The sequence below is a fragment of the Lolium perenne genome, chromosome 3 (assembly GCF_019359855.2).
Source record: "Lolium perenne isolate Kyuss_39 chromosome 3, Kyuss_2.0, whole genome shotgun sequence".
Lineage (NCBI taxonomy): Eukaryota > Viridiplantae > Streptophyta > Magnoliopsida > Poales > Poaceae > Lolium > Lolium perenne.
In genome coordinates this window covers 22,007,077-22,032,380 of record NC_067246.2, presented here as the reverse complement: position 1 = coordinate 22,032,380, position 25,304 = coordinate 22,007,077, and the positions used below count along the sequence as shown (strand labels likewise).

Below are 25,304 nucleotides of genomic sequence, written 5' to 3'. Positions count from 1 at the left end.
CTTGCTGAGCCACCAACTGTGAGTCGCCAAAGATTTTTAATCGAGTTGCTCCATGTGCTTTTGCCATCTTCATCCCGTGTATGAGAGCCTCATATTCTGCTTCATTGTTAGATGCGTTAAGGAACGTCATCCGGAGGATGTACTTTAATTTGTCGCCTTCGGGTGATATGAGTACTACTCTGCGCCGACTCCTTCTAGTCTCTTGGACCCATCAAAGTTCATGGTCCAAGTTCTCGATAAATCTGGAGGTCCTGTATTTTGCAACTCCATCCATTCTGCGATGAAGTCTGGCAGTATTTGCGACTTTATTGCTTTTCTTTTTTCATACGTGATGTCCCGAGGGGAAAGTTCTATTCCCCAAAGGGAGACACGACCCGTAGCTTCTGGGTTATTCAGTATATTTGATAAGGGAGCTTCATTGACCACTATGATCGGGTGTGCCGAAAAATAGTGGCGCAATTTTCGTGCTGTCGTGAACACTCCATATGCTAGTTTTTGGTACTGAGGGTACCTTTGTTTTGAAGGTGACAAGACTTCGCTCACGAAGTATACTGGCCGCTGCACTCCATGGATTTTCCCTTCTTCTTCTCTTTCGACAACTAATACCGTGCTAACCACTTGGGGCGTGGCTGCAATATATAGCAGGAGAGGTTCCTTTTCCTTTGGAGCCACCAGGATTGGTGGTGTCGAGATTTTTCGCTTCAGATCCTCGAAAGCTCTGTCGGCCTCTTCGTTCCACTTTGGAATTTATCTCCTTGTTTTATCGGCGCATAAAATGGTAACGCTTTTTCTCCTAACACAGCGACGAACTCCGCTCAAAGCTGCGACTCGCCCATTAGCTGCTGTATTTCTTTCAACTTTGTTGGCTTTCTCATTGTTACTATGGCTTGTATTTTGTCGGGATTTGCTTCAATCCCTCTTGCAGAAACTAGAAACCCCGAAGTTCTCCTCGGGACGCCAAAAGAACACTTCGTCGGGTTCAGTTTGAGGCAGAATTTGTCGAGGTTGTCAAAAGTTTCTTTGAGATCCTCGATCAACGTTGTCCCCTTTGTTGATGTTATGACGACATCATCGATGTATACTTGCACGTTTTTCCCGATCTGTGTTGCTAAACACTTCTGCATCATCCTCTGATATGTTGCTCCCGCATTTTTTAGACCAAAGGGCATTGTCTTGTAGCAAAACACGCCGTAAGGTGTAATAAACGCTGTCTTGGCTTCATCATCTTCTTTTAATCTGATCTGGTTATAACCAGAGTATGCATCCAAGAAGGAAAGACGTTCGCAACCTGCCGTGGAGTCGATAATTTGATCGATCCTTGGGAGGGGAAAGTGATCCTTAGGACAATGTTTATTGAGACACGTAAAGTCGACGCACATGCGAAGGACTGTCGTGTTTTTCTTCGGCACCATCATCGGGTTAGCTACCCATGTGTCATCAGTAGATATTTCTCCTGATAAAACCAGCTTCTTCGAGTCGATTTATTTCTCGAAAGCATGGCTTTGCGGTTTGGTTCAACGCCGCAAAGGTTGTCCGATTGGTTTCATTGTTGGATCCAAATTTAGGTGGTGCTCGGCAAGTTCCCTGGTACTCCTGGCATGTCAGCTGGACACCATGCAAAGATTTTCCAGTTCTCACGGAGGAACTTGACGAGCGCGCTTTCCTATGCGATATCCATATCGTTTGCGATAGATGTCGTCTTTTTTGGATCTGTCGGGTGAATCTGCACCTCCTTAGAATTTTTCTCTGTGTTGAAAGTTGATTCTTTATTTGGCCTTCCAACGTCTGGCAGTACGTCGTAATCAGTCATGCTTTTTGACGCCAAGTACTCGGCTTGCATCCCGAAAGTTTCTGCCAACCTGTGAAAATCCTTGTCGCACTTATCGGCTAAGGCAAAGCTTCCCTTGACTGTGATTGGTCCTCTTGGTCCGGGCAACCTCCACAACAGGTATGTATAGTGTGGTACTGCCATAAATCTAGCATATGCTGGTCGTCCCAACAGAGCGTGGTATTGTGATGGAAAATCCACGACTTCAAATTCGAGCTTCTCGATTCTATAATTTTCTCGGGTCCCAAATTGAACATCGAGATTGATTTTTCCCAATGGATAACTTGGTTTCTCTGTGTGATGCCGTGGAACCTTGTGTCTGTTGGTTTCAAGTTTGCTAAGGATATGTTCATCTTCCTCAATGTATCTGCATACATGAGGTTCAAGCTCTTGCCGCCGTCTATGAACACTCGAGAGACATCAAATCCTGCGATAATCGCTGGCGCGAGAATAAGTCTTGGCCCCTGGTCGAGGAACTTGCTGCGGATGATCTGCTATTGTGAAGCCGATATCTTGTCCCGACCAATTAAGGTACTCAACTGTTGGTGGAGGCATTTTCTTCCATAAACACCTGTCGTGAGATTACTTTTTGAGCTCTATTGGACGGCCTTCCCTTCTGAATCATCAACACTGCTCCGTTGGAGTTAGGATCAACATAGGGTGGTGGTGCAAAGTCTGCCGCTATTCTTAGCTGGTGTCGATTGTCCTCTGTAATCGCGGGAGGTGGCGGTAGATGAATCTCGCTCCTAGGCTCCCGAGGGTTTCTCTGTCTTGCTCGAGCGTGAGCATTTTCTCGCGTATCCGAACATTGCCCGAAAATTTCGACAGCCTTCTGCAGTGCCCGACCGTCTTTTCCCGTTCTTTGTCGAGGAAGAAGTGCATCCGGCACGGTCCGTTCAGCATTTCCTCGGGGACACGAAGGTCTTGGAAACCTCGGCCCACTATTTTGCCTGTTGCGTGAATCATCCCTATTATCACCTCGCTGTTCACTGCTTCTCTGGTAATCATCTCTATTGCCTCCTGTATTTGTCCGAAAACCTGCCGAAATTTGTCCTGGAGCGTCGTAGTTCTGGTACGTCCGAGGAAATCTTCGCCTCGGTTGATAGTTTCGACCACGGTCCTCCTCTGGCGACCTGTGTCGTTTGTTGTGGACAGCGTCTTCTCCATCTGCCCATTTATTTGCTATCTCCATTAACGCGGATACTGTCCTTGGATTGGTCCTTCCCAAATCCTCGACAAAGTCTCCACGCCTGACTCCTGCGACAAACGCATCTATTGCTCTCTCGTCAGATATGTTTTCTGCCGAGTTTTTGATGATATTCCATCTCTGGATGTACTTTCTCATTGGCTCATCTGGCTTTTGTCGACACGCTCTCAACTCCTCTAACGATGCGGGTTTTTTGCACGTGGATCTGAAGTTCTTGACGAACACGTCCTCGAAACTTTCCCAGCTGTCGATGGATCCTGGAGCGAGTTTCTTTATCCATGATCGTGCGGCACCACTCAGGTGCACCTGGATGCTTTGCATGGCTGTTGCCCTAGTTCCTCCCGTCGGCTTCACCGTCTCCAGATAGTCGACTAGCCAATCCTCTGGATCTTGAAGGCCGTCGAATTTCTTGAAATTATCGGGTAACTTGAATCCTGAGGGGACTCGCGTTTTTCGGACTCTCCTCGTGAAGCATGGTAAGCCGCACATATCTTCGTCGTTGAGTTCTGGGGATTGCCGATGATCCCTTCTGTTTTGCCGCGCTCTGTCGACTCTTGCTTGTGCTGCTGTGTCTCTTGCTCCACTTGGCCCTTCAGGTGCTGCCGCTGTTGCTTCTTTGCGGGTCGCGGACTATTTTGCCTTGCCACTCCTTCGGGAGGCGTTGATATAAACGCTGTCCCCATAGCTCCAACTCCTGCTACCGCCATATTGTACAAGTTGTTTCCCTTGGGTCACCCGGAGGTGGTTTAGATGCAAGGATAAAAGCATGTGTCGCCATATACCCAGCCTCTGGTGTCTTAGGGATGATGTTTCCTCTTGTATCTATCGACATAAAGGACATGTCGAGGTTTTGAACCAAGTGTTCTCTTTCTGCCTCGGGTATGTGTTGCAGCCTTGATCTTGCTCTTCCGCGCCTCCCGATGGCTATCACCCGTAGTTCTAGATTGTCGACTTAGATCTGCCCTTCTCTGCTGGATGCGTAAGCTGCCTCCTTTCTCTGTTCAACTCAGCTGTCTGTTTTTCCAATTCACAGCAGCTCGTGCGAGCCTATATTGATATGCTTGCAATTCTTCCGGTGTGGCTGTGGTAGCCATTGGTTCTGTGCCGTTCATAGCTCTCGCAGCTCTGTCCCACGCTGCTTGTGAAAGTTGAACTCTATCTCGCGGCTCGGCCCGACGTATTTGTTGCCCAAGCCTGGTCGCAGATTGGAGGGATCGACGTATGGATTTCCCAAACTGTCGAAAGCCTCAGATGTCTCCTCTTGACCTTCAATGGCGTAAATCTGATGATACCTTGTACTCAGATCTATGTTGGGTTTGGTGACATCATCGTTGAGATTGATGAAGACCTTGCCCACTGTGAGAGATTTGTCGATGAAGTCATGACTGTCGACATCGCTTGAGCCATCGCTTATATACGAGTCCGCAGATGACTCAAACGATATGTCGTTGAAGATCTTGGCGAGTTTCTCTCTTGCTCTGATACTGACGTAGCGTGTCGCCGAGGTTTCTTCTTCTCCTGACTCGTTTGACGATGCATAGCTTGAAAAATCGGAATCGGCCACTGATGATCCCGACGAAATCGGAATTTCGACACGATACGATCCTTCCTTCTCGACGCGAAAGTGGAACCTTCCGAACGTCATCTTCATGGGCTCCGCCAGATACGCATATGCATCCAAACGGGAGGGTGGGTGAGGAACAAAATCGACAAGACCAGTAGCGATCTGTTTACCTCGATCCATTGTGTTGCTTGCGGTTGACGATGTCGAAGATCTTGAGCGTGCCATCGAGATCAGCTCCTTACGCCTCTAATTCCCACAGACGGCGCCAATTGACAAGGGATTAACTTGTCAATGCCTATGGATTGTAGGCTAGGGTTTAGTTAGAAGTAGAGGGTAAGTAGATCTCGAAGGTTTCAGCCGAAAAGTACTCGACGATTGTGAAAACTAGGATTTGCAGACAATGATTCGGGTGATTCCTTGTCCCTCGACTCCCCCTTATATATGAGGTGGAGCCGAGGGATTCGTGCTATACAAGTTTACATAGTCCGGGACGGTTTCTAACTCATCCCGCCAGATCACAAACAACACTTCCTATTACAACTCTATCTTTTCTTAGTAAATCTTGGGCTCCCGAATCTTCTTATTCTTCGGGTATTGGGCTTCCAGTAAACCCCGGGTACCATCTTCGGCAGGCCCATTTGGGATGCCTATGTCAGCGATTGAAGGGGCCCCGGGGCGATTCGAGGTACAGAGAGATGGAGGACGTCAAGGCGCACCCGATGGTGCCCTCAGCAAGGTGGGGGACGCAGTGTAGCAGCGGCGCCATGGAGGATTTCACGGTGGCCGGGGGTTTCTCCCCTCTCTCGGTGGCGTGCAGAAGAAGAAGAAAGGAGGCGAGAGAAGGCGTGTGCGAGGGGGAAAGTGAGGGCGTGGTCCAGAAAACAAGAGAGGAGGGGGAGGCTCATGCGGGGAAGGGAGCAGGTGAGATGGCGTCGGTGGTGGAAGACCACGGCGCTGCCCTCGTGCTCGCTTTTGGGGAAGAAGACAAGAGGCGTACCGCTTCGCTGGGGAGAGAAGTGGGCCGAAAGATTGGGCTGTTTCGGGCTGGAGGAGAGGAGAGAGGGAGAGGAAAAAGAGAGAGAGAGGGCTGGGCCGGAGGGAGATGGCCCAGGTTAGGGGAGAGGGGGTTTTTCTTTTAAAATCCTTTTCTTTTTCCTATTTTATTTAAATCAATAAATCAAAACAATTCTGTTTTGAATTTGGAACAGGGATGAGAGTGAGGTTTTAAAAAGTAGTTCTCAAAATACTAATTTATTTGTAACCAAAACAAAAGAGCATTTTATTTCAAGATTAATTATTGAACGGTTTAATTGTAAAATAGAGAAATAGAGAGGGTTAGGGTTTTGGAGATCAGAGTTTGTTTAAAAGGATAAGACAAGGGAAGGTTTTAGTAAAACCATATGAGGGAAAATAAAATAGGTTTTATTTAAAAATAATCTTTATTTGATAAAATCTTGTGGATGTTATGATGCATAATGCATGACGATGCACAAAAGAAAAGGAACAAGCAATTCTATTAGGAGTACTACCCTGGGCCGTTACAAACGACACCACTAACAAGGGATCGCGCCCCGAGATCCCACGTCAACCTAAGGGGGAGAGAGGTGAACTATCGGATCTTCTGGCGGCGTGTCAATCTCCTCGACACCACTAACAAGAGTTCTTGCTCCATGCTGGTCGGTCGACACCACTAACAAGAAGTCGTTGTCCCGCTGTTGATGATGCGCTTTCGTCGGGATCCTCCGAAGATCGGACCTAATAGGTGAAAGGCAAAGATCGTCCAACCCGCGTCGGAACCTAAGCCTCGAAGAAGCAGATAAGAGAGAAGATACAAATCTCGCAAAGGTAAGAGGAGAAAGAATTTAGGTAAGGAGAAAAATCAGAGCTAATCAGATCTATCCAACGAATTTTAGAAAATAGGTTTTGACACTAACGTCCGTTGGCAAGGTTATTCTAAAGGCTGGACTAGTGGGGTACCGTCAACCTGAGGCTTTGATACCAACTTTTGACGCCTCGGAACCGGTACCATGAGGATTTCCAGCGATCCCGCCAAAATCCGCACGATATCGATTCAGAGACGCCCTCCGACACAACGTGCACGACGAATCACACACGTGATGCTAGAGGAATTAACACGAGCGGTAACATTACCACAGGATTACAATAGAGCCCACAAGATACAGATATTACAACAACGACTCCAACGAGTCAAGATACAAATATACAACTCATAGATCCAAATCATACAGAAGATCGAATACATCCGAGTACGGACAAGATACACATTGGACTAAGAGTCCTGAAGATAAACGATGGCGTCCATAACCCTGCCCAGGCCAAGCCGGAAGGGTAACCTTGCTAACGTCGTCTTCATCGAACATAACTTCATACCTGCCCGGTTATGTCCCAAAGAAGCAGCAATAAGTACGGGTTCGTACTTAACAAGACTTCAAGACGTATAAGCATTCGTCAACCAGTCGTCCATTGTACTTGAGGCACGCAGGGGACTTGGAGGACGCAAGAGGAACGTCATAGGCAATATGGTGGGGTTAAGCGGCAGCGCGCATGCACTAAAAACCTATAGAGACACTCTACAACAGTCGTTTATCAGAGAAGGTGAGAGAGCGCATAAACTAACAGTTCTATACTCTGCAAACATAACACGACCGATGTGTTCCCCCCTCGCAAGGAAGTACTTACAAAGGCACTCACACGGTTGACAAGTTTTAACCATTTATTATTGAAGTTGTTCTATCTTACTATGCAAGTTATTAGTATTGAAACAACAGGTGTAAGTTGTCTATGGTCGAGTCATACAGCTCCAAGTCGTCCATAACCGCGGACGCGGCTTATCGATAAGATTGTAACCCTGCAGGGGTGCCCAAATGTGCCCACACGCACGATCAATCCAACCGAGCAAGGGAAGGATGTCACGACACGCACTCTCCATCACTACAACAATGTCCAGGAAGTCACCTAACTAAGTTAACCCGTATCGAAGTCCGGCCGTGCTCCGAAGCGGACTTAGCTGTTGCGAGAATGGCTAAGAGGATCAGAGCCCACTAGAGGATGACCTCTTAACAATGCGGACTGCACCTACGAGCGTGCAAGAGACAACGGGGTTACAAGGCACTCACGGCTTCCCCAAAAGTAACATCATATCACCTGACCACAAAGAAACATGCTTGCACGCCCGAGAGAAACAAAACATTCAAACTAATTGTGGCCACTGGACAAAGCTGTAGATTCCGGCAGTGGTCGAGGCGAGACCCGGTAAGCATACCCACGTGTGGTTAGAGCGCTCAGTCTCGGAACAGATAACAAGAACTCGGGGTCCTAAGATATTTAGGAAACACAAGTGAGCCGCCACAAAACGAGCAGCTGACCCACCGATGCCTCCGCTAAACAATATCAACTACTAAAGTAACCATGATTCTTCCCAACATATAACCCGATAAGATAGCAACAACGGTAACAAGATAAAATAGCACTGGCATGCACTACGACTCGCAAGGGCAGACTCGATAACCAAACAATAGCTGTAGGAGGTGATGGTGGCAATATGGGTTGCTTGAGGTAACAAGTGGATAGGACACGTGACAAGAACGCAACTCAAGGCTAGCATAAGGGAGAAGGCAAAATAAAATAGGTGAGCGACTCCTGCAGAGACAGGAGTTTAGGAAATGCTTGCCTGTTAAAGCTTGCCGAGGAATATCCGGAGGACTTGTCGTATCTCACAACACCACTTCGCGATCCTATCCGGGAAGAAGCAAATGCTGGACAAACAACGGGTGCAAGTCTTACTACTACGACAGAAGAAACAGCATGCTAATGATATGATATGCATGATATGGCAAACATGATGCGATGCAACTTATCCATTTAAGCGGAGTCGGAACCCCGGACAAACAATTAGAGTTGGAGTTGCATTTTCTATCGTCAAAGTTAAGGGTGGAGTAGCATAGCAAACATGGCAGGGGTGAGCTACATCAAAGTTAAATGGAACCGGGACAACATATATATAATATCCCACATATTCCATATGTTACATATTAGGTGGTAATGCAAACTAGCACGAAATTATATGATGCACGATGCAACAACAAGCATGGATGGCATATTCATGTTCCTCTCATTTTTCTGATCAAAAACCATATATAACACTTTTTATTTTGATTTACAGATTAAAAGTTATTCACATATTAGTTTTTTTTAGTTAAAATATAAAACAGGGTTTTATTTAATTGAGAAAGGACCCGAAAACAAAATTCTACCCAGGGAGGGACCCCGGGTTTATTTTGAATAGATCCAGGGGGTTCTGTTGCAAAGAACAGCAGCCAGGGGTCGCGGGTTAGGAGGGAAAGGAAGGAGGGGGTTTTCTTCAAGAATCTCAGATCCAGATCTAGCAAAGATTTCTCACCGCGCGGGTTTCTACCCCAGGTCGCTGACGGGTGGGACCGGGTGGATGACATGGCCGCCACGCTGGCCAACCAACTGTGGCTGCACTCCAGGTGCTCGGCGCCAGGGCATGCCGCGAGCGTTCTCGGCGACGCGGTCACCGCGGCACGGCGAGGAGAAACGCGGGCGACCCCGGCCGTTCCAGGAAGCGGGCGTGGTGGTAGGAGGTGCGCCTCGTCGGCGCGAACCGGAGAGGGGCGGCGCCGCCAGCTGGGGGTCGTCGGAGCAACGCCGGCGTCGAGGTCTGCGGTGGAAACGTCGGTATGAACGGGGGAAACACGAATCAGGGGGCATGGAGGGAGGAGAGGAGGTGCATGGGATGCGCGTGAGTACCGTGAAGCTCGTCGAGCACACGCCGGCGCCGGAGGAGGAAGAAACTCGCCGGAATCGAAGAAGAAAGCTGCCAGGGACGAAGAGGGGAACGGCGTTTCGGGGGCGATTGAAGGGGCCCCGGGGCGATTCGAGGTACAGAGAGATGGAGGACGTCGAGGCGCACCCGATGGTGCCCTCAGCAAGGTGGGGGACGCAGTGTAGCAGCGGCGCCATGGAGGATTTCACGGTGGCCGGGGGTTTCTCCCCTCTCTCGCTGGCGTGCAGAAGAAGAAGAAAGGAGGCGAGAGAAGGCGTGTGCGAGGGGGAAAGTGAGGGCGTGGTCCAGAAAACAAGAGAGGAGGGGGAGGCTCATGCGGGGAAGGGAGCAGGTGAGATGGCGTCGGTGGTGGAAGACCACGGCGCTGCCCTCGTGCTCGCTTTTGGGGAAGAAGACAAGAGGCGTACCGCTTCGCTGGGGAGAGAAGTGGGCCGAAAGATTGGGCTGCTTCGGGCTGGAGGAGAGGAGAGAGGGAGAGGAAAAAGAGAGAGAGAGGGCTGGGCCGGAGGGAGATGGCCCAGGTTAGGGGAGAGGGGGTTTTCTTTTAAAATCCTTTTCTTTTTCCTATTTTATTTAAATCAATAAATCAAAACAATTCTGTGTTGAATTTGGAACAGGGATGAGAGTGAGGTTTTAAAAAGTAGTTCTCAAAATACTAATTTATTTGTAACCAAAACAAAAGAGCATTTTATTTCAAGATTAATTATTGAACGGTTTAATTGTAAAATAGAGAAATAGAGAGGGTTAGGGTTTTGGAGATCAGAGTTTGTTTAAAAGGATAAGACAAGGGAGGGTTTTAGTAAAACCATATGAGGGAAAATAAAATAGGTTTTATTTAAAAATAATCTTTATTTGATAAAATCTAGTGGATGTTATGATGCATAATGCATGACGATGCACAAAAGAAAAAGAACAAGCAATTCTATTAGGAGTACTACCCTGGGCCGTTACATCCTGGGCTCCCAATTTCTCGGGTTCCGCGATGAAGCAGCCACTTTGAGAGGTAAAGCTTGCCCTGCTTTTTGTATGTTTCTTATTTCTACCAGTGGATTCTCTGTTTTCTAACGAACATTCTTTTTCTTTTGATCTTCTTCGCTTCAGAGGCGCTCCGCCGTGCCGAGGAACGTGCTAATGCACTGGACGCCAAGCTAAAGCTCAGCGAGAAGGCTCGTGACAAAGCCGAGAAGGATGCTGCTGCTGTCGAAGGTCTTCGGCAGAGGTTGCAGACTGCGGAAGATGCTTTAAGCGTCAAGGAAGCCCAGCAGATCGAGCGGGAAACCACTACAGTGACGCGCCTTGAAACGCAGATCCGCAGATTTACAAGTAACCTATTACTTCTCTCGCCCTTTTGCTTCTTCTACTGTCTGTTACCCTGACATTAACAAACTCATGGTTCTCTCCAGCAGGACGGATGGGTGAGGAATATGCCCTGCAAGAAGAATCCGATGATCACCTCCTCAACAATCTCGATCTCCTCGAGTTAAGCTGTGACTTGGCGCGCACCAACATCTCGGCTGCGCGGGGTGTGCTGAACCGCTTCTTCTCCCACTTCTTCCCCAAGAAGACACAACCGGATATCTTCTCCGAGCTCGTCCATCGCTTCCAAACAACGGATGATCCTGTTCTGGATGATCGTCAGGCTAGCCTGAAGATCGGTGTCGAAGGAACAATTGCCTTGGTCGCTGCCAGCGGCCAAGAAGTTGATTGGGCGAAGGCTGGCACTCCTGCGGGCATGAACAAGGAGAAGTGGAAGACTTTGGTGAAGGATGCTAAACCGCAGTCGAAGAAAATCATTGCGTTCCTTGATCCGAAATCCACTGCCTCTGCTAGTACTGCGCGGACGGAGGTCAAGTAGACCAACCCGTTTCTTTTCTGTTTTCTTTTGTACTTAATCCCAACTTCTGTTGCTTCCGAAGATTTGTGGGGCTCGCTAGGAGCCGCCTTTTGTAAGATCTTGACTTGTGTAAATATGCCGAATTATGAATGAAAACGTGCCTTTTGCCAAGTAATTGATGTCGACCTTTCTTTTCTTCCAGTTTATATGCGATAACTATACCAAAGCTGCTGGTCCATCCAATACTTCACCCGCCGTTTCTCATTCTGCGAGAGCTGCTGGCTAGTTCAATGCACCAAGAACTAGCCGATCTCTGACAGCAGTTGCAAGCTATGAAAAAACAGGCTATCACCGTTATGGATCAATCCCGCAAATCATCGGATCGTGAACGGGCTGCTCTTCGGCAAGCACAAGAGGCTCTTGAGTTGAAAGAATCTGCTATTGCCGATGCTTCTCGGGCTATTAAACGCGAGAATTATATGCTTGATCTGATGACTGATGCAAGTCAAGATATGGCGGGTATGTTGTGTTGTAGATTTCCTCTTCTTTCTATATTTTTCACGTCTCTTATCGGGCTATGTTGCTTCTTCTGTGCTGCGTGTAGGTTCTTTCCTTGACACGGTCGCCGAAGAACAACATGTGAAATCGCGAGTCGAGGTTCTCCGTGAACTCGCCAGAAAGAATAATATTGACTTCTAGGCAGATGAGAATCGTACCCGCCGAATTGTTCAGTTTCAGGATCGAGCCGCTCAAATTCGGGAGTTTCGAGATTTCTTCGGCAGCACTTTGGCCATGGTGTATAACGCTCTGTTTCCTCGGAACCCTCAGCCTGCGAATCTTACTAAGCTTATGAATAAGTTCAGGGATGTGGGGAGTATCCACGACTTTGTAAAGGCCCAAATGGTGGCCGGTGCAAAGTTTGCTCTGATTTGGTTGAAGGTCTGTCACTCGAAATTGGACTTCAACAATCTCTTCGACACTTTTTACCGCAAGACGTCGAAGAGGAGAGTAAACGTTAAAAAACACAATGAAGTTGCATCACCTGTAGCCGAGAAAATGATCGACGAGCTTCTTCGGTACGACGCCGCTTTCTTCACATATCTTCGGTATGATGACTCGACGCAGAATATTCGTGCTGCCAAGGAGAACATAGCCATAGATAGATTTGTGTGAAAGCTATTTTTCTCTTTTCCCGAGATATATAGTCTGAGCCGAATATATTTGTAACTCGTATATATTGTAATCATTATTGCGAGACTTATGTACAGTCAAGGAAAATTTGTATGTTTACTGTTTTCTTTTCAAGCCCCCGAGTGTCCTCGTTGGTGTATCTATGTTTGTTATTCGCGAGATTTTTTGTTAACCAAGGCAAATAATTTAGAGCTATATTTTGAGAGTCGAGTATATTTTACGAATTCTGCGGGTACGAGCCCCCGAGCCTTGCGAGAAAAATATATACCATCACTATTTTTATTATATTGCAGCATCGCAAGCCCGCCTCATTAAACACCTTCCAGCCCCACTCGGTGTCCTGAAAGGAAAAGAGTGCGTCTGAAAACTTGCGAGCTCTTCAGTACAATGTACGCTTACATAGTCGATACTATATTGATCTCTAAGCGTAGAAACGCTGGAGCTGCGCCACGTTCCATGGGTTTGGTTCGTCCTTCCCTGTCTTCTTGTCCTTCAATCTGTATTCTCCTCCTGGGATTACTTCAGTGACTATGTATGGCCCCACCCATGGAGACTCGAATTTTTCGTGGCTTTCTTGCTTGAGCCGAAGAACTAGATCGCCAACTTCGAACGACCTGGGCCGCAGTCGTCGACTATGATAATTCTTGAGATTTTGCTGATACGTTGTTACTCTCGAAAGTACTTCATCTCTGGCTTCATCTAGTGCGTCCACATCATCTTCGAGTGCTTTCCGTGAGGTTTCTTCATCATATTCTGCAACCCTTGGAGAATCATGTTCTATTTCTATCGGGAGTACTGCCTCGGCTCCATGAACCAAGAAGAACGGAGTTTCTTGGGTTGCTGTATTGGGTGTTGTTCATATGCTCCATAATACATTGGGTAACTCCTCCACCCAATTGTGTCGTCCCTTGTCCAGTGCAGTTAATAATCCATTCTTGATTCCATTGCAGATAATGCCATTTGCTTTTTCGACTTGGCCATTGGTTTTCGGGTGCGCCACCGATGCAAACTGTAGTTTGATGCCGACTTCGTTGCAGTACTCCTTAAATTCTCGGGAAGTGAAATTGCTGCCATTGTCCGTAACTATGCTGTTAGGGACGCCAAATCGAAAAACTATCCCCTTGACGAAGCTAAACGCCGATGCTGCGTCTGCCGACGTTACTGGTACTGCTTCAATCCACTTTGTAAATTTGTCGACAGCCACCAGTATATACACGTGTCCTCCGGGTCAGGACTTGTGTAATTTCCCAACCATGTGTAAACCCCATTGCGCGAAAGGGCACGCCAATGGTATCGGCATCAATTCAGCTGCTGGTGAGTGAGGTTTTGATGCAAACATCTGACACGCCTCACAGGTTCGTACAATTTTCTTTGCATCCTCTATTGCTGAGAGCTAATAGAATCCTGCTCGAAAAGCTTTGGCTGCTATTGCTCGGCTGCTGGCGTGGTGGCCGCATATTCCTCCGTGTATGTCCTTCAATATGATTCGCCCTTCCTCGGGTGTGACACACCTTTGCAGTACTCCTGAGATGCTTCGATTGTATAATTCTCCCTTTACCACGGTGAAGGCCTTGGATCGTCGAATAACTCGCCTTGCTTCGACCGGATCGTCGGGTATCTCTTTCTTTGTGATGTACGCCAGGTATACTTGCATCCAGGGGACTTGGATCATCATGACCTCGTCTGGTTCCTCCTCATCATCTGATGTATGTGCCTCCGGGGCTGCTGGAGCCCCCGAGTCTTTCTTGGACTTCTCCTTTTTCTTCGACTGCTTTGGTACCTTCTTCACCTTGGTTGACCTCTCGCTTATTTCCTCCCAAAAGACTCCAGGTGGTATTGGAAGACATTGTGAGCCGATGTTTGCTAAAACGTCAGCTTCATCGTTGCTGAGCCTGCTGATATGGTTAACTTCGCAGCCATCAAAGAGTTTCTCGATTTCATTGTACACCTCCTTGTATGCTATCATACTGTCGTTGACTGTGTCGCACTTGTTCATCACTTGTTGAGCCACTAACTGGGAGTCGCCGAATATTTTTAGGCGGGTAGCACCGCACGCCTTAGCCATCTTCATCCCGTGAATGAGAGCCTCATATTCTGCTTCATTGTTTGATGCGTTGGGAAAAGTCATCCGCAGTATGTACTTCATCTTATCACCCTGGGGTGAGACCAGTATTACGCCTGCTCCTGCTCCTTCTAGCCTCTTGGACCCGTCAAAATTCATGTGCCAGGTACGCGATAAATCTGGGGGTCCCGTGTTTTGCAACTCCATCCACTCTGCGACGAAGTCAGGCAGGATTTGCGACTTGATCGCCTTTCTTTTTTCATATGTGATGTCCCGAGGGGAAAGCTCGATTCCCCAAAGGGAGACACGTCCTGTAGCTTCTGGATTGTTCAATATATTTGAGAGGGGAGCCTCGTTTACTACTATTATCGGGTGTGCCAAAAAATAGTGCCTTAGCTTTCTTACTGACATGAAAACTCCATATGCCAACTTCTGATACTGCGGGTAGCGCTATTTGGATGGTGATTAAACTTCACTAAGGAAATATATTGGCCGCTGTACCCCATGAATCTTTCCTTCCTCCTCTCGCTCTACCACAAGGACTGTGCTGGCCACCTGAGGTGTGGCCGCGATGTATAGCAGGAGAGGTTCCTTATCCTTTGGAGCCACCAGTATTGGTGGTGTCGAAATCATGCGCTTGAGCTGCTCAAAAGCTTTGTACGCTTCTTCGTTCCACTCGAACTTTTCTCCTTGCTTGATGAGCGCGTAAAAGGGGAGCGCTTTTTCTCCTAATCTTGCGACGAATCTGCTCAAAGCTGCGACTCGCCCAGTCAGCTGCTGTATTTCCTTGAGCTGAGTTGGCTTCCTCATCGTCATGATTGCTTGTATTTTTTCCGGGTTAGCCTCGATCCCTCTGGCTGACACCAAGTATCCGAGAAGTTCTCCCGCAGGAACTGCAAAGGAACACTTCGTCGGGTTCAGTTTGAGACGGAACTTGTCTAGGTTGTCGAAGGTTTATCGCAGGTCATCGATGAGAGAGGACCCTGTCTTTGTTGTAATGACGACATCGTCGATGTATACTTGAACGTTTTTGCCAATCTGCTTGGCGAGACATTTCTGCATCATCCTCTGATATGTGCCTCCCGCGTTTTTCAACCCAAAGGGAATTGTCCTGTAGCAGAACACGCCGTAAGGGGTTATGAAAGCTGTTTTGACTTCATCTTCTTCTTTTACGCGGATCTGGTTGTAGCCAAAATATGCATCCAGGAAGGAAAGACGTTCGCAACCCGCTGTGGAGTCGATAATTTGATCGATCCTCGGGAGGGGAAAGTGATCCTTTGGACAATGTTTATTGAGACACGTGAAGTCAACGCACATGCGAAGGACCTCAGTGTTTTTCTTCGGGACCAGTACTGGATTGGCAACCCACGTGACCTCGGTGTGTAACTCCTTGATGAAACCCACTTCTTTGAGTCGACGGATCTCAGATAGCATAGCTTTGCGGTTTGGCTCAGAAAAACGCCGCAAAGGTTGTCGTATTGGCCTGGCTCTTGGATCTAGATTAAGAGGATGCTCGGCAAGTTCCCTAGGTACTCCTGGCATGTCAGCTGGACACCATGCGAAGATTTCCCAGCGCTCACGGAGGAACTCGATGAGCGCGCTTTCCTATGCGCTATCCAAGTTTGTTGCGATGGCTGTCGTTTTCTTGGGATCTGTCGGGTGAATCTGCACTTCCTTAGAGTTCTTGGAGATGTCGAAAACTTGCTCTTGCAAAGATCTTCCTCCGTCAGGTAACACGTCATAATTGGTGGTGAGCTTGGATGCTTCATACTCAGCCTGCATCCCGAAGGTTTCGGAGAGCCTATGAAAATCCCTGTCGCATTTATCTGCCATCGCGAAGCTTCCTTTCACCGTGATTGGGCCCTTAGGTCCGGGGATCCTCCATAACAAGTATGTATAGTACGGCACAGCCATGAATCTGACATATGCGGGTCGTCCCAAGAGAGTGTGGTACTGTGATGGAAAATCAATAACTTCGAACTCCAGCTTCTCCCTCCTGAAGTTTTCTCGAGTTCCAAACTGTACGTCGAGATTGATCTTTCCCAATGGATAGTTCGGATTCTCCGGTGTGATGCCGTGGAAACGCGTGTCCGTTGGTGTCAGGTTTGCCAAAGAAATATTCATCTTCCTCAACGTATCCGCGTACATGAGGTTCAGACTGCTTCGTCCGTCGATGAATATGCGCGAGACTTCGAATCCTGCGATTACTGCCAGTAAAATCATAGCTGATTGCCCTGGTCGTGGAACTTGAGGCGGGTGATCCGCTTGAGTGAATGTTATGTCTTGATCTGACCAATTAAGGTACTCAATAGTTGGTGGAGGCATCTTCTCTGCCATGTATACTTGCCGCGAAATTAGCTTCTGGGCCCTATTCGAGGGTCTGCCCTTCTGAATCATCGACACCGCTCCCGTTGTGTTGATGTACTCAACATTGCCGTCCGGAGGTGCCGCCAGTTGCAACTGATGCTGATTTGCATTGGTAATCGCGGGTGGTGGTGGCAGGTGAATTTCGCTCCTTGGCCCTTGCACATAACCCCTGTTTGCTGCTTGTGTATTGGCATTCTGCGCATACCTGTTCAAAGCTTGGAAAGTTCGGCAGTCTTTCTGAAGATGGCCTGATTGTCTTTTTCCCTCGATGTCGAGGAAAAAGTGCATCTGACACGGTCCTTTCAGAAGATCTTCGGGTGATATATTTTGCAGCCTCGGAAACCGTGGTCGATTATTTTGTCTGCTGGAGCTTGGCGCATCTCTATGATCATTGCGCTGATCATTGCCTCTCTGATAGTCATCTCGATGATTTCCTCCGCTATTTCCTCGGAAGCCAGCCGCCACTTGGCTGGGACCGTCATTATCTGAGAAGTAGCGATAACGTCGCCTATTTTGATTGTTGTTTCTGTTCCGATCCTCCTCAGGTGACCTGTGTCGTTTGTTCTGGACAGCGTCTTCGCCATCCGCCCAGTGATTCGCTATCTCCATGAGCTCCGCTATTGTCCTCGGGTTGGATCTACCCAAGTCCTCGATCAAATCTCTCCTTCGGATCCCTGCGACAAATGCATCAATTGCTCACTCGTCGGATACGTTTTCTGCCGAGTTTTTTATGATGCTCCATCGCTGGATGTATGCCCTCATTGATTCGTCATACTTCTGCTTACAGGCCCTCAACTGCTCTATTGATGCAGGTTTCTTGCATGTAGAGCGGAATTTTTTGATCAACATGTCCTCAAAAGTCTCCCGGCTGTCGATAGATTCTCCTGGTAGCTTCTTCATCCAAGATCTTGTGGCTCCACTAAGGTGAACCTGGATGCTCTGCATGGCTATCGCTCTAGTTCCGCCCATCAACTTCACTGTTTCCAGGTAGTCGACTAACCAGTCCTCTGGATCATGTAATCTGTCGTACTTCTTATAATTATCGGGTAGCTTAAAGCCCGAGGGAACCCGAGTTTTGCGAACCCTTTGGGTAAAGCAAGGGAGTCCACACATGTCTTCTTCGCTAACTTCTGGCGAGTACCGGCGCTCTCTTCGACTTTTGCGCTCCCTCTCCTGCCGTGCTCTGTCGACTCATGCTTGCGCCACTGTGTTCCTTGTGTCACCATCCCGCGAAGGGTCCCGCGCCGCTGTAGTTGGTCGAGGACTATTTTGCCTTGGAGCACTCTCGTGTTGCGGTGTGCTTGCTCCTTGTATTGCTGTCCCCATGATTCCAACTCCTGCCATTGCCATGTTATACAATGCTTCCCTGGGATCTCCCGCCGGTGGCTTGGATGCTAACATGAAAGCATGTGTCGCCAGATATCTTGCTTCCGACGTTTTTGGGATGATGTGCCCCCTCGTGTCTATTGACATAAAAGACATGTCGAGGTTCTGAATCAGGTTCTCTCTTACGTGTTCGGGCACGTTTGCCAACCGAGATCTTGTTCTTGCACGGCCGTCTCTATGGTTGTTTCCCGACGTTCCTGATTGTCGGCTCAGTTCTGCCCTACGTGCGCTCGATGCAGAAGCTGCGGCTTTCCTTGCTTCAAGTACTCTTCTCTGTTTCTCTAACTCTCGTCCGGCGCGGGCGAGTTTATATTGATATGCTTGTAATACTTCTGGTGTAACCGTGGTGGTCATCGGTTCCGTGCTGTCCATAGCCCTCTGAGCTCTGTCCCAAGCTGCTTGCGGCAGCTGTACCTTCTCTCGCGGCATGGGGCCGATGTATTTTGGGCCTGTTCCTCGAGTGAGATCTGCAGGGTCGATGTACGGGTTGCCCAAGTCATCGAAATCTTCCGACACTTCATCCTCCGGTCGGCTTGATTCTCCAATCACGTAGACTTGGTGGTATTTTGCAGTTATGTTTTCATCTTCAGGGTCGGTGACACCGTCGTATCGATCGGTGAAGACCTCCCGAATAGAAGTAGATCTGTCGATGAAGTCGAAGTTGTCGACGCTGTCCGAGTCGCTGCTCAGATCGGAATCCGTGAACGACCCGAAGGACATGCCGTCGAGCAGATCGGCGAGTTCTCTGCCGGCGGCGGGCTTGATGTAGCTTGGCGGCGAAGCCTCCTCGTCGCCTGACTCGATTGATGATGATGATCCTGAGAAATCGGAATCGGCCGCTAACGGTCCCGAAAAAATCGGTGCCGCCAGGCGATGCGATCCTTCTTTCCCGACGCGGAAGTGGAAACTCCCGAACGTCATCTCCATCGACTCCTCCAGATCGGCATATGCATGCAAACGGGCGGGAGGGTGAGGAACAAAATCGACGAGATCAGGTTTGGCCTGTTTACCTCCGTCCATCACGTTGCTTGCTGTCGATGATGTTGACGATGCCATCGAGATCACCTCCTTGACGCCTCTAATTCCCACAGACGGTGCCAATTGACAAGGGATTAACTTGTCAATGCCTACGGATTGTAGACTTGGGTTTTCGTAGAAAGTAGAGGGCAAGTAGATCTCGAGGGTTCAGCCGAAACAGGTACTCGCCTATGAAAAACTAGGGTTTGTGTTGACAATGATTCGATTCTTTCTTGCTCCCTCGGCTCCCCTTTATATAAGAGGTGGAGCCGAGGCTTTTCGTGTCGTACAAGTTACAAATTCCGGGAAACAGATGAAGTCCTTCCCGCATAATTACATGACTCTTTATTTCTAATCTATCTCTATCTTCCATATCGACACTTATTGGGCTTCCGGGCCTTGACAGCTTCGGGTCGCAGGCCTCCAAATATCTCCGGGTACCTTATTCGGCAGGCCCATTGGGGATGCCTATGTCACTCGTACATGACTTTTGAGCAAGGTAAGGATGCGTGGGATGCACTCGAGGCCAAATTTGGGGTCTCGGATGCTGGCACTGAGTTGTATGTCATGGAGCAATACTATGACTACAAGATGACTGGTGAGCGCTCCGTTGTTGAGCAAGCTCATGAGATACAGTCACTTGCCAAAGAACTTGAGCAGTTTAAGTGTACCTTACCGGACAAATTTGTGGCCGGTGGCATTATTGCCAAGCTTCCTCCTTCATGGAGGAACTTTGCTACTTCTCTGAAACATAAGAGACAAGAGTTTTCCGTTTCGGATCTCATTGGGTCTCTTCATGTGGAAGAAAAGGCGAGAGCAAAGGACACACGTGCTCGAGATTTTGAGGGAGGTTCTAGTGCCAATGTGGTACATAAGAAAAACTTCCAATCCCACAAGTTCAAGAACAAGAACAAATCTGAAGGCAAAGGCAAGTTTGATGGAAAGAACAAGGCCTCACACTCAACCAACTTCAAAAAAGAAGACTGATAAGAAGAAAGGGGCTTGCCACGTCTGTGGTGAGCCTGACCATTGGGCTCCTAATTTCCCTAATCGCTATGATAAGCGTGGGAACGGCGGCAAGACCGCTAATGTTGTTATTGCTGGCGATACTGAGATGAAGGATGCTGGGTACGGTATTTCCCCTACTGTCCTTTCAGTATGTTACTCTCCTGATTGGTGGATTGATACAGGTGCCAATACACATGTATGTTCTGATGTTTCCATGTTTTCTTCTTATCAGGTCGCAAGGACTTGCTCCGTGCTGATGGAAAATGGCTCACGTGCTTCTGTTCATGGTGTTGGTACGGTAAATCTGAAGTTTACTTCGGGGAAGACCATCCAGCTGAAGAATGTGCAGCACGTTCCCTCCATCAATAAGAATCTCGTTAGCGGATCGCTCTTATGTCGAGATGGTTTTAAGTTGGTTTTTGAGTCCAATAAAGTTGTAATTTCTAAGTATGGACAATTTGTTGGAAAAAGGCTATGAGTGCGGAGGCTTGTTCCGCTTATCTTTATCAGACTTATGTACTCAAATTATTAATCATGTTAGCAATGATAGTGAGTCCAATATTTGGCATTCACGACTTTGTCATATTAATTTTGGGTGCATGACGCGGCTAGCCAATATGAATTTAATTCCAAAATTTACTACTGTCAAGAGTTCCAAGTGTCAAGTGTGTGTGCAAGCTAAGCAACCTCGCAAGTCTCACAAGACTGCTGAGGTAAGAGATTTGTCACCGCTGGAACTCATACATTCAGATCTTTGTGAGATGAATGGCGAGTTGACAAAAGGTGGAAAAAGATACTTCATGACGTTAATTGATGACTCCACTCAATATTGTTATGTGTACCTTCTGAAATCTAAAGATGAAGCTTTTAATCACTTGATCGAAATGGGGTGGCCGAAAACCAACTTGATCGAAATATTAAACGGCTTAGGTCTGATCGTGGTGGAGAGTATTTTTCCAATGTGTTTGATTCTTTTTGTGCGGAGCATAGTATTATCCATGAGAGGACGCCTTCCTACTCACCTCAGTCTAATGGGGTGGCCGAAAGAAAGAACCGTACTCTAACTGATTTGGTTAACGCCATGTTAGATACATCGGGTCTATCCAAGGTATGGTGGGTGGAGGCGATAATGACCGCGTGTCATGTCCTAAACCATGTTCCCACAAAGAACAAAACCATTACTCCATTTGAGGAATGGGAAAGGAAAAGGCTGAAACTCTCCTACTTACGTACTTGGGGTTGCTTGGCGAAAGTGAATGTGCCAATACCCAAGAAGCGCAAGCTTGGACCAAAAACCGTGGATTGTGTTTTTCTGGGATATGCATTTCATAGCATTGGCGATAGATTTTTGATAGTGAAATCTGAGGTATCCGACATGCATGTTGGTACAATTATGGAGTCGAATGATGCGACTTTCTTTGAGGACATCTTTCCCATGAAAGACAAGCCTGGCTCATCAAATCAGGAGATGCCTAGTTCATCAAGTCAGGAGTTAGTTACAATTCCTGAACCTACCATTGCGATAGAACACTATGATAATCATGTGGAGGACGACAATGAAGCTACCAAAAGGAGCAAGAGGCAGAGGACTGCAAAGTCCTTTGGTCATGATTTCATTGTGTACCTCGTGGATGATACTCCCACTTCTATTTCAGAAGCATATGCATCTCAGGATGCTGACTACTGGAAGGAAGCTGTCCGAAGCGAGATGGATTCCATCTTAGCTAATGGAACTTGGGAGGTTACTGATCGTCCTTATGGGTGCAAACCTGTAGGATGCAAGTGGGTGTTCAAGAAAAAGCTTAGACCCGATGGTACTATTGAAAAGTACAAGGCATGACTTGTGGCCAAGGGTTATACTCAGAAAGAAGGCGAAGACTTCTTTGATACATACTCACCTGTAGCTCGACTGACCACTATTCGAGTACTACTTTCCTTGGCTGCCTCACATGGTCTTCTCGTTCATCAAATGGATGTTAAGACAGCTTTCCTAAATGGAGAGCTCGATGAGGAAATATATATGGAGCAGCCTGATGGATTTGTAGTAGATGGTCAAGAAGGAAAGGTGTGTAAGTTGTTGAAGTCTTTGTATGGTCTTAAGCAAGCACCTAAGCAGTGGCATGAAAAGTTCGAAAGAACCTTAACTGCTGAAGGCTTTGTTGTAAACGAAGCTGACAAGTGTGTATACTATCGCTATGGTGGGGGCGAGGGAGTTATCCTTTGTCTCTATGTTGATGACATATTGATATTTGGGACTAGCCTTATTGTCATTAAGGAGGTCAAAGAGTTCTTATCTCGTTGTTTTGAGATGAAGAACTTAGGAGTAGCTGATGTAATCTTAAACATCAAGCTTCTCAAGGATGACGATGGTGGGATTACATTGCTTCAATCCCACTATGTGGAAAAGATATTGAGTCGCTTCGGGTATAGCGACTGCAAGTCTTCTCCAATGCCTTATGATCCTAGTGTGCTAATTCTAAAGAACAAAAGAGCTGCTAGAGATCAATTGAGATATTCTGAAATAATTGGCTCGCTTATATATTTAGCCAGCGCCACGAGGCCGGATATCTCCTTTGCTGTAAGCAAATTGGCTCGATTTGTATCAAGAACTGGAGATGTTCATTGGCATGCTCTTGAGAGAGTGTTGCGCTATTTGAAAGGCACTGCGAGCTATGGTATTCACTATATTGGGTATCCGAGTGTACTTGAGGGTTATAGTGATTCCAATTGGATTTCTGATGCTGATGAGACTAAAGCCACGAGTGTAAGGATGGCAATGGGCAGAGTATGGGCAGGGTAGAGCAATACCATACCCATACCCATATAGTCCACGGGTAGAAAATTTTACCCATACCCGTACCCGCGGGTATGAAATTTTACCCACACCCATACCCAGCGGGTACCCGTACCCATTGGGTATACAGGTACCCGACGGGTATATTCAAAAACATAATTTTCCCATAATTTTACTAGAGATTTGACAAACAAAAATCAATATCCTAAATCAATAATAGTTAGCTCATGCCACATATCAAATTTGGAAATGACAATCTCATATAAGCCTTAATCTCATAGTAGTAAATCAAAAGTGACATGATAATTTGACAACTGACACAGATGGTTGACACAACTTAACATAGTTCAGAGCATAATAGCCAGCAAGTAACAAATAACAACATAAAGGTAAATTTCATAGTCTCAGCGAAAAGCCAACATCTAGCACCAGCATCAGCCAACGGAAATAGCTACAGTAGCTAGCGGACAATACAACGACAAGTGATTGGTTCTTTGGGCCATCTACACCAGCTACTAGACCAGCACAAACAGCAGCTTGCAGGAAGCAACCATCAGCATCTAGAGAGCACAAACACCAGCTGTCAACCGCCAACCCAACAGAAATAGAAGCAGTGCCGCATCTTCACTCTTGAGTGATGATTGAAGTAGACTCATCCTACAGACGCAACAAATGATAAAAAAACATTAGTAAACTATGGACATCTAATTTTATATCAACGCATTTTAGTAATTTACCATATCTTCTTCTTCATCCTCAAGAACACTCTGAAATGTAGCAAAGAGAGTAGAATCCCATCCACCTGATGAAATAACCAACATTAGTAAATGACAAGTTATCTGCAAAGTAGAGAAACAAATGCAAGTGCAAAACCATATCACCTAACATATCAGCACGAGACCAAGCTTGCATGCACATGAGAGATTCAGCCACATTCGGAGTAAGTCTACTACGATGCGCACTTAGTACTCTTCCGCTAGTACTAAATGCACATTCGGAAGCCACAGATGTTATGCGAATAGGCAATATATCACGAGCAAGTTTTTGCAAGGTAGGAAACCTCGAGCCCCTAACGTTCCACCAAGTGATGATATCCAGTTCTTGTGTTCTAGGAAGACAAGCTTCTTCCAAATACAAGTCCAATTCTGTATGGATTGATGAAGAAGGTACAGTGGGACGACTAGACATATACAGATCATAGAGTTTCATGGCTTCATCTTCTTCTCCAACTGGCTCAGCAACATAAGCATCCCATGTATCCTCACCTTCAACTTCGTCTTTATATTGCTTCACTAATCCAATCAGTAACTTCCTCACCTTCTCTATTTCTGTGGCTGCATGCTCTCGTCCATAGAGGGGACCATAAAGAGCATTAAGAATATTGAGTTTATACCTTGGATCAAGAACTGTTGCAACGGACATAAGACCATGGATATCTTTCCAGTACTTCTCGAACTTATCCTTCATTTCCTCAGACATTTTTTGTATAAGCGCATTGTCACTGTTACCCCATTTCCTTATGGCTAAGCGAATGGTAATCACTTTAGGAAAAAAAAGATTTGCTGTGACATACTTGGTGCCCGAGAATAACTCAGTTATATCAAAAAAGAGCTTCAACCTATCACATATTTCTTTTGCAAACTTCCAATCATCTTTGGTTGGGCAACACTTAAATTTCTTTTCACGTGCCTTTAATTTTTCAAATATCTCTATGTAGTGTGCAGTAACAGCCATGTAACCTCTCTTTTGATAGCCTGATGTCCACAAATCTGTAGTGATAGCCACTCGGTATTTGAAAGTTGCAAAGAAATTCACCATCTTCTCCCTTTGAGCAGAATGCATAGCCACAATATCATTCCTAATAGTATTTCTGCACACCATCTTAAACAATGGCTGCAAAGAAGAACAAAATCTGCGAAACCCACTATGATCTACAATAGATAAAGGTACTCATGTTCACATATCATCAATGCAAGATCTTTCCTAGCCTTCTCTTGGTCAAAAATGATATTTTCTACATTCACTTTGCCACCTTCACCTTTTGTCAACCTTAATTTTTGTTGCTTTAGGCCCATAGGTGCATGCCTAGCAGGACAAGAATCCAAATGCGAACACAAGTGAGTGGTGCCAGCTCTAGGTCCCGAAGCAAAAAAAATTTGACAATAATTGCACTCAGCTTTCCATTCTCCATTTTCTAATTTTGATTCCATCTCATTCC

At 46.9% G+C, this 25,304-nt stretch overlaps 2 protein-coding genes across 2 annotated transcripts; both read right to left on the bottom strand.

Moving 5' to 3' along the window:
- Positions 1-12,873: 12,873 nt before the first annotated feature.
- On the bottom strand, positions 12,874-14,523 carry LOC127339147 (uncharacterized). The gene is made up of 2 exons (XM_051365027.1): positions 13,964-14,523; positions 12,874-12,949 (listed from the first exon to the last, which is right to left on the bottom strand). The coding sequence occupies exons 1-2, from the start codon at positions 14,521-14,523 to the stop codon at positions 12,874-12,876; spliced, it is 636 nt and encodes a 211-aa protein (XP_051220987.1).
- A 9,078-nt stretch (positions 14,524-23,601) lies between these two features.
- On the bottom strand, positions 23,602-24,623 carry LOC127340914 (zinc finger BED domain-containing protein RICESLEEPER 2-like). Its single transcript, XM_051366685.2, has 3 exons — positions 23,968-24,623; positions 23,824-23,888; positions 23,602-23,743 (listed from the first exon to the last, which is right to left on the bottom strand). The coding sequence occupies exons 1-3, from the start codon at positions 24,563-24,565 to the stop codon at positions 23,711-23,713; spliced, it is 696 nt and encodes a 231-aa protein (XP_051222645.1). The 5' UTR covers positions 24,566-24,623; the 3' UTR covers positions 23,602-23,710.
- Between the last annotated feature and the right edge of the window lie 681 nt (positions 24,624-25,304).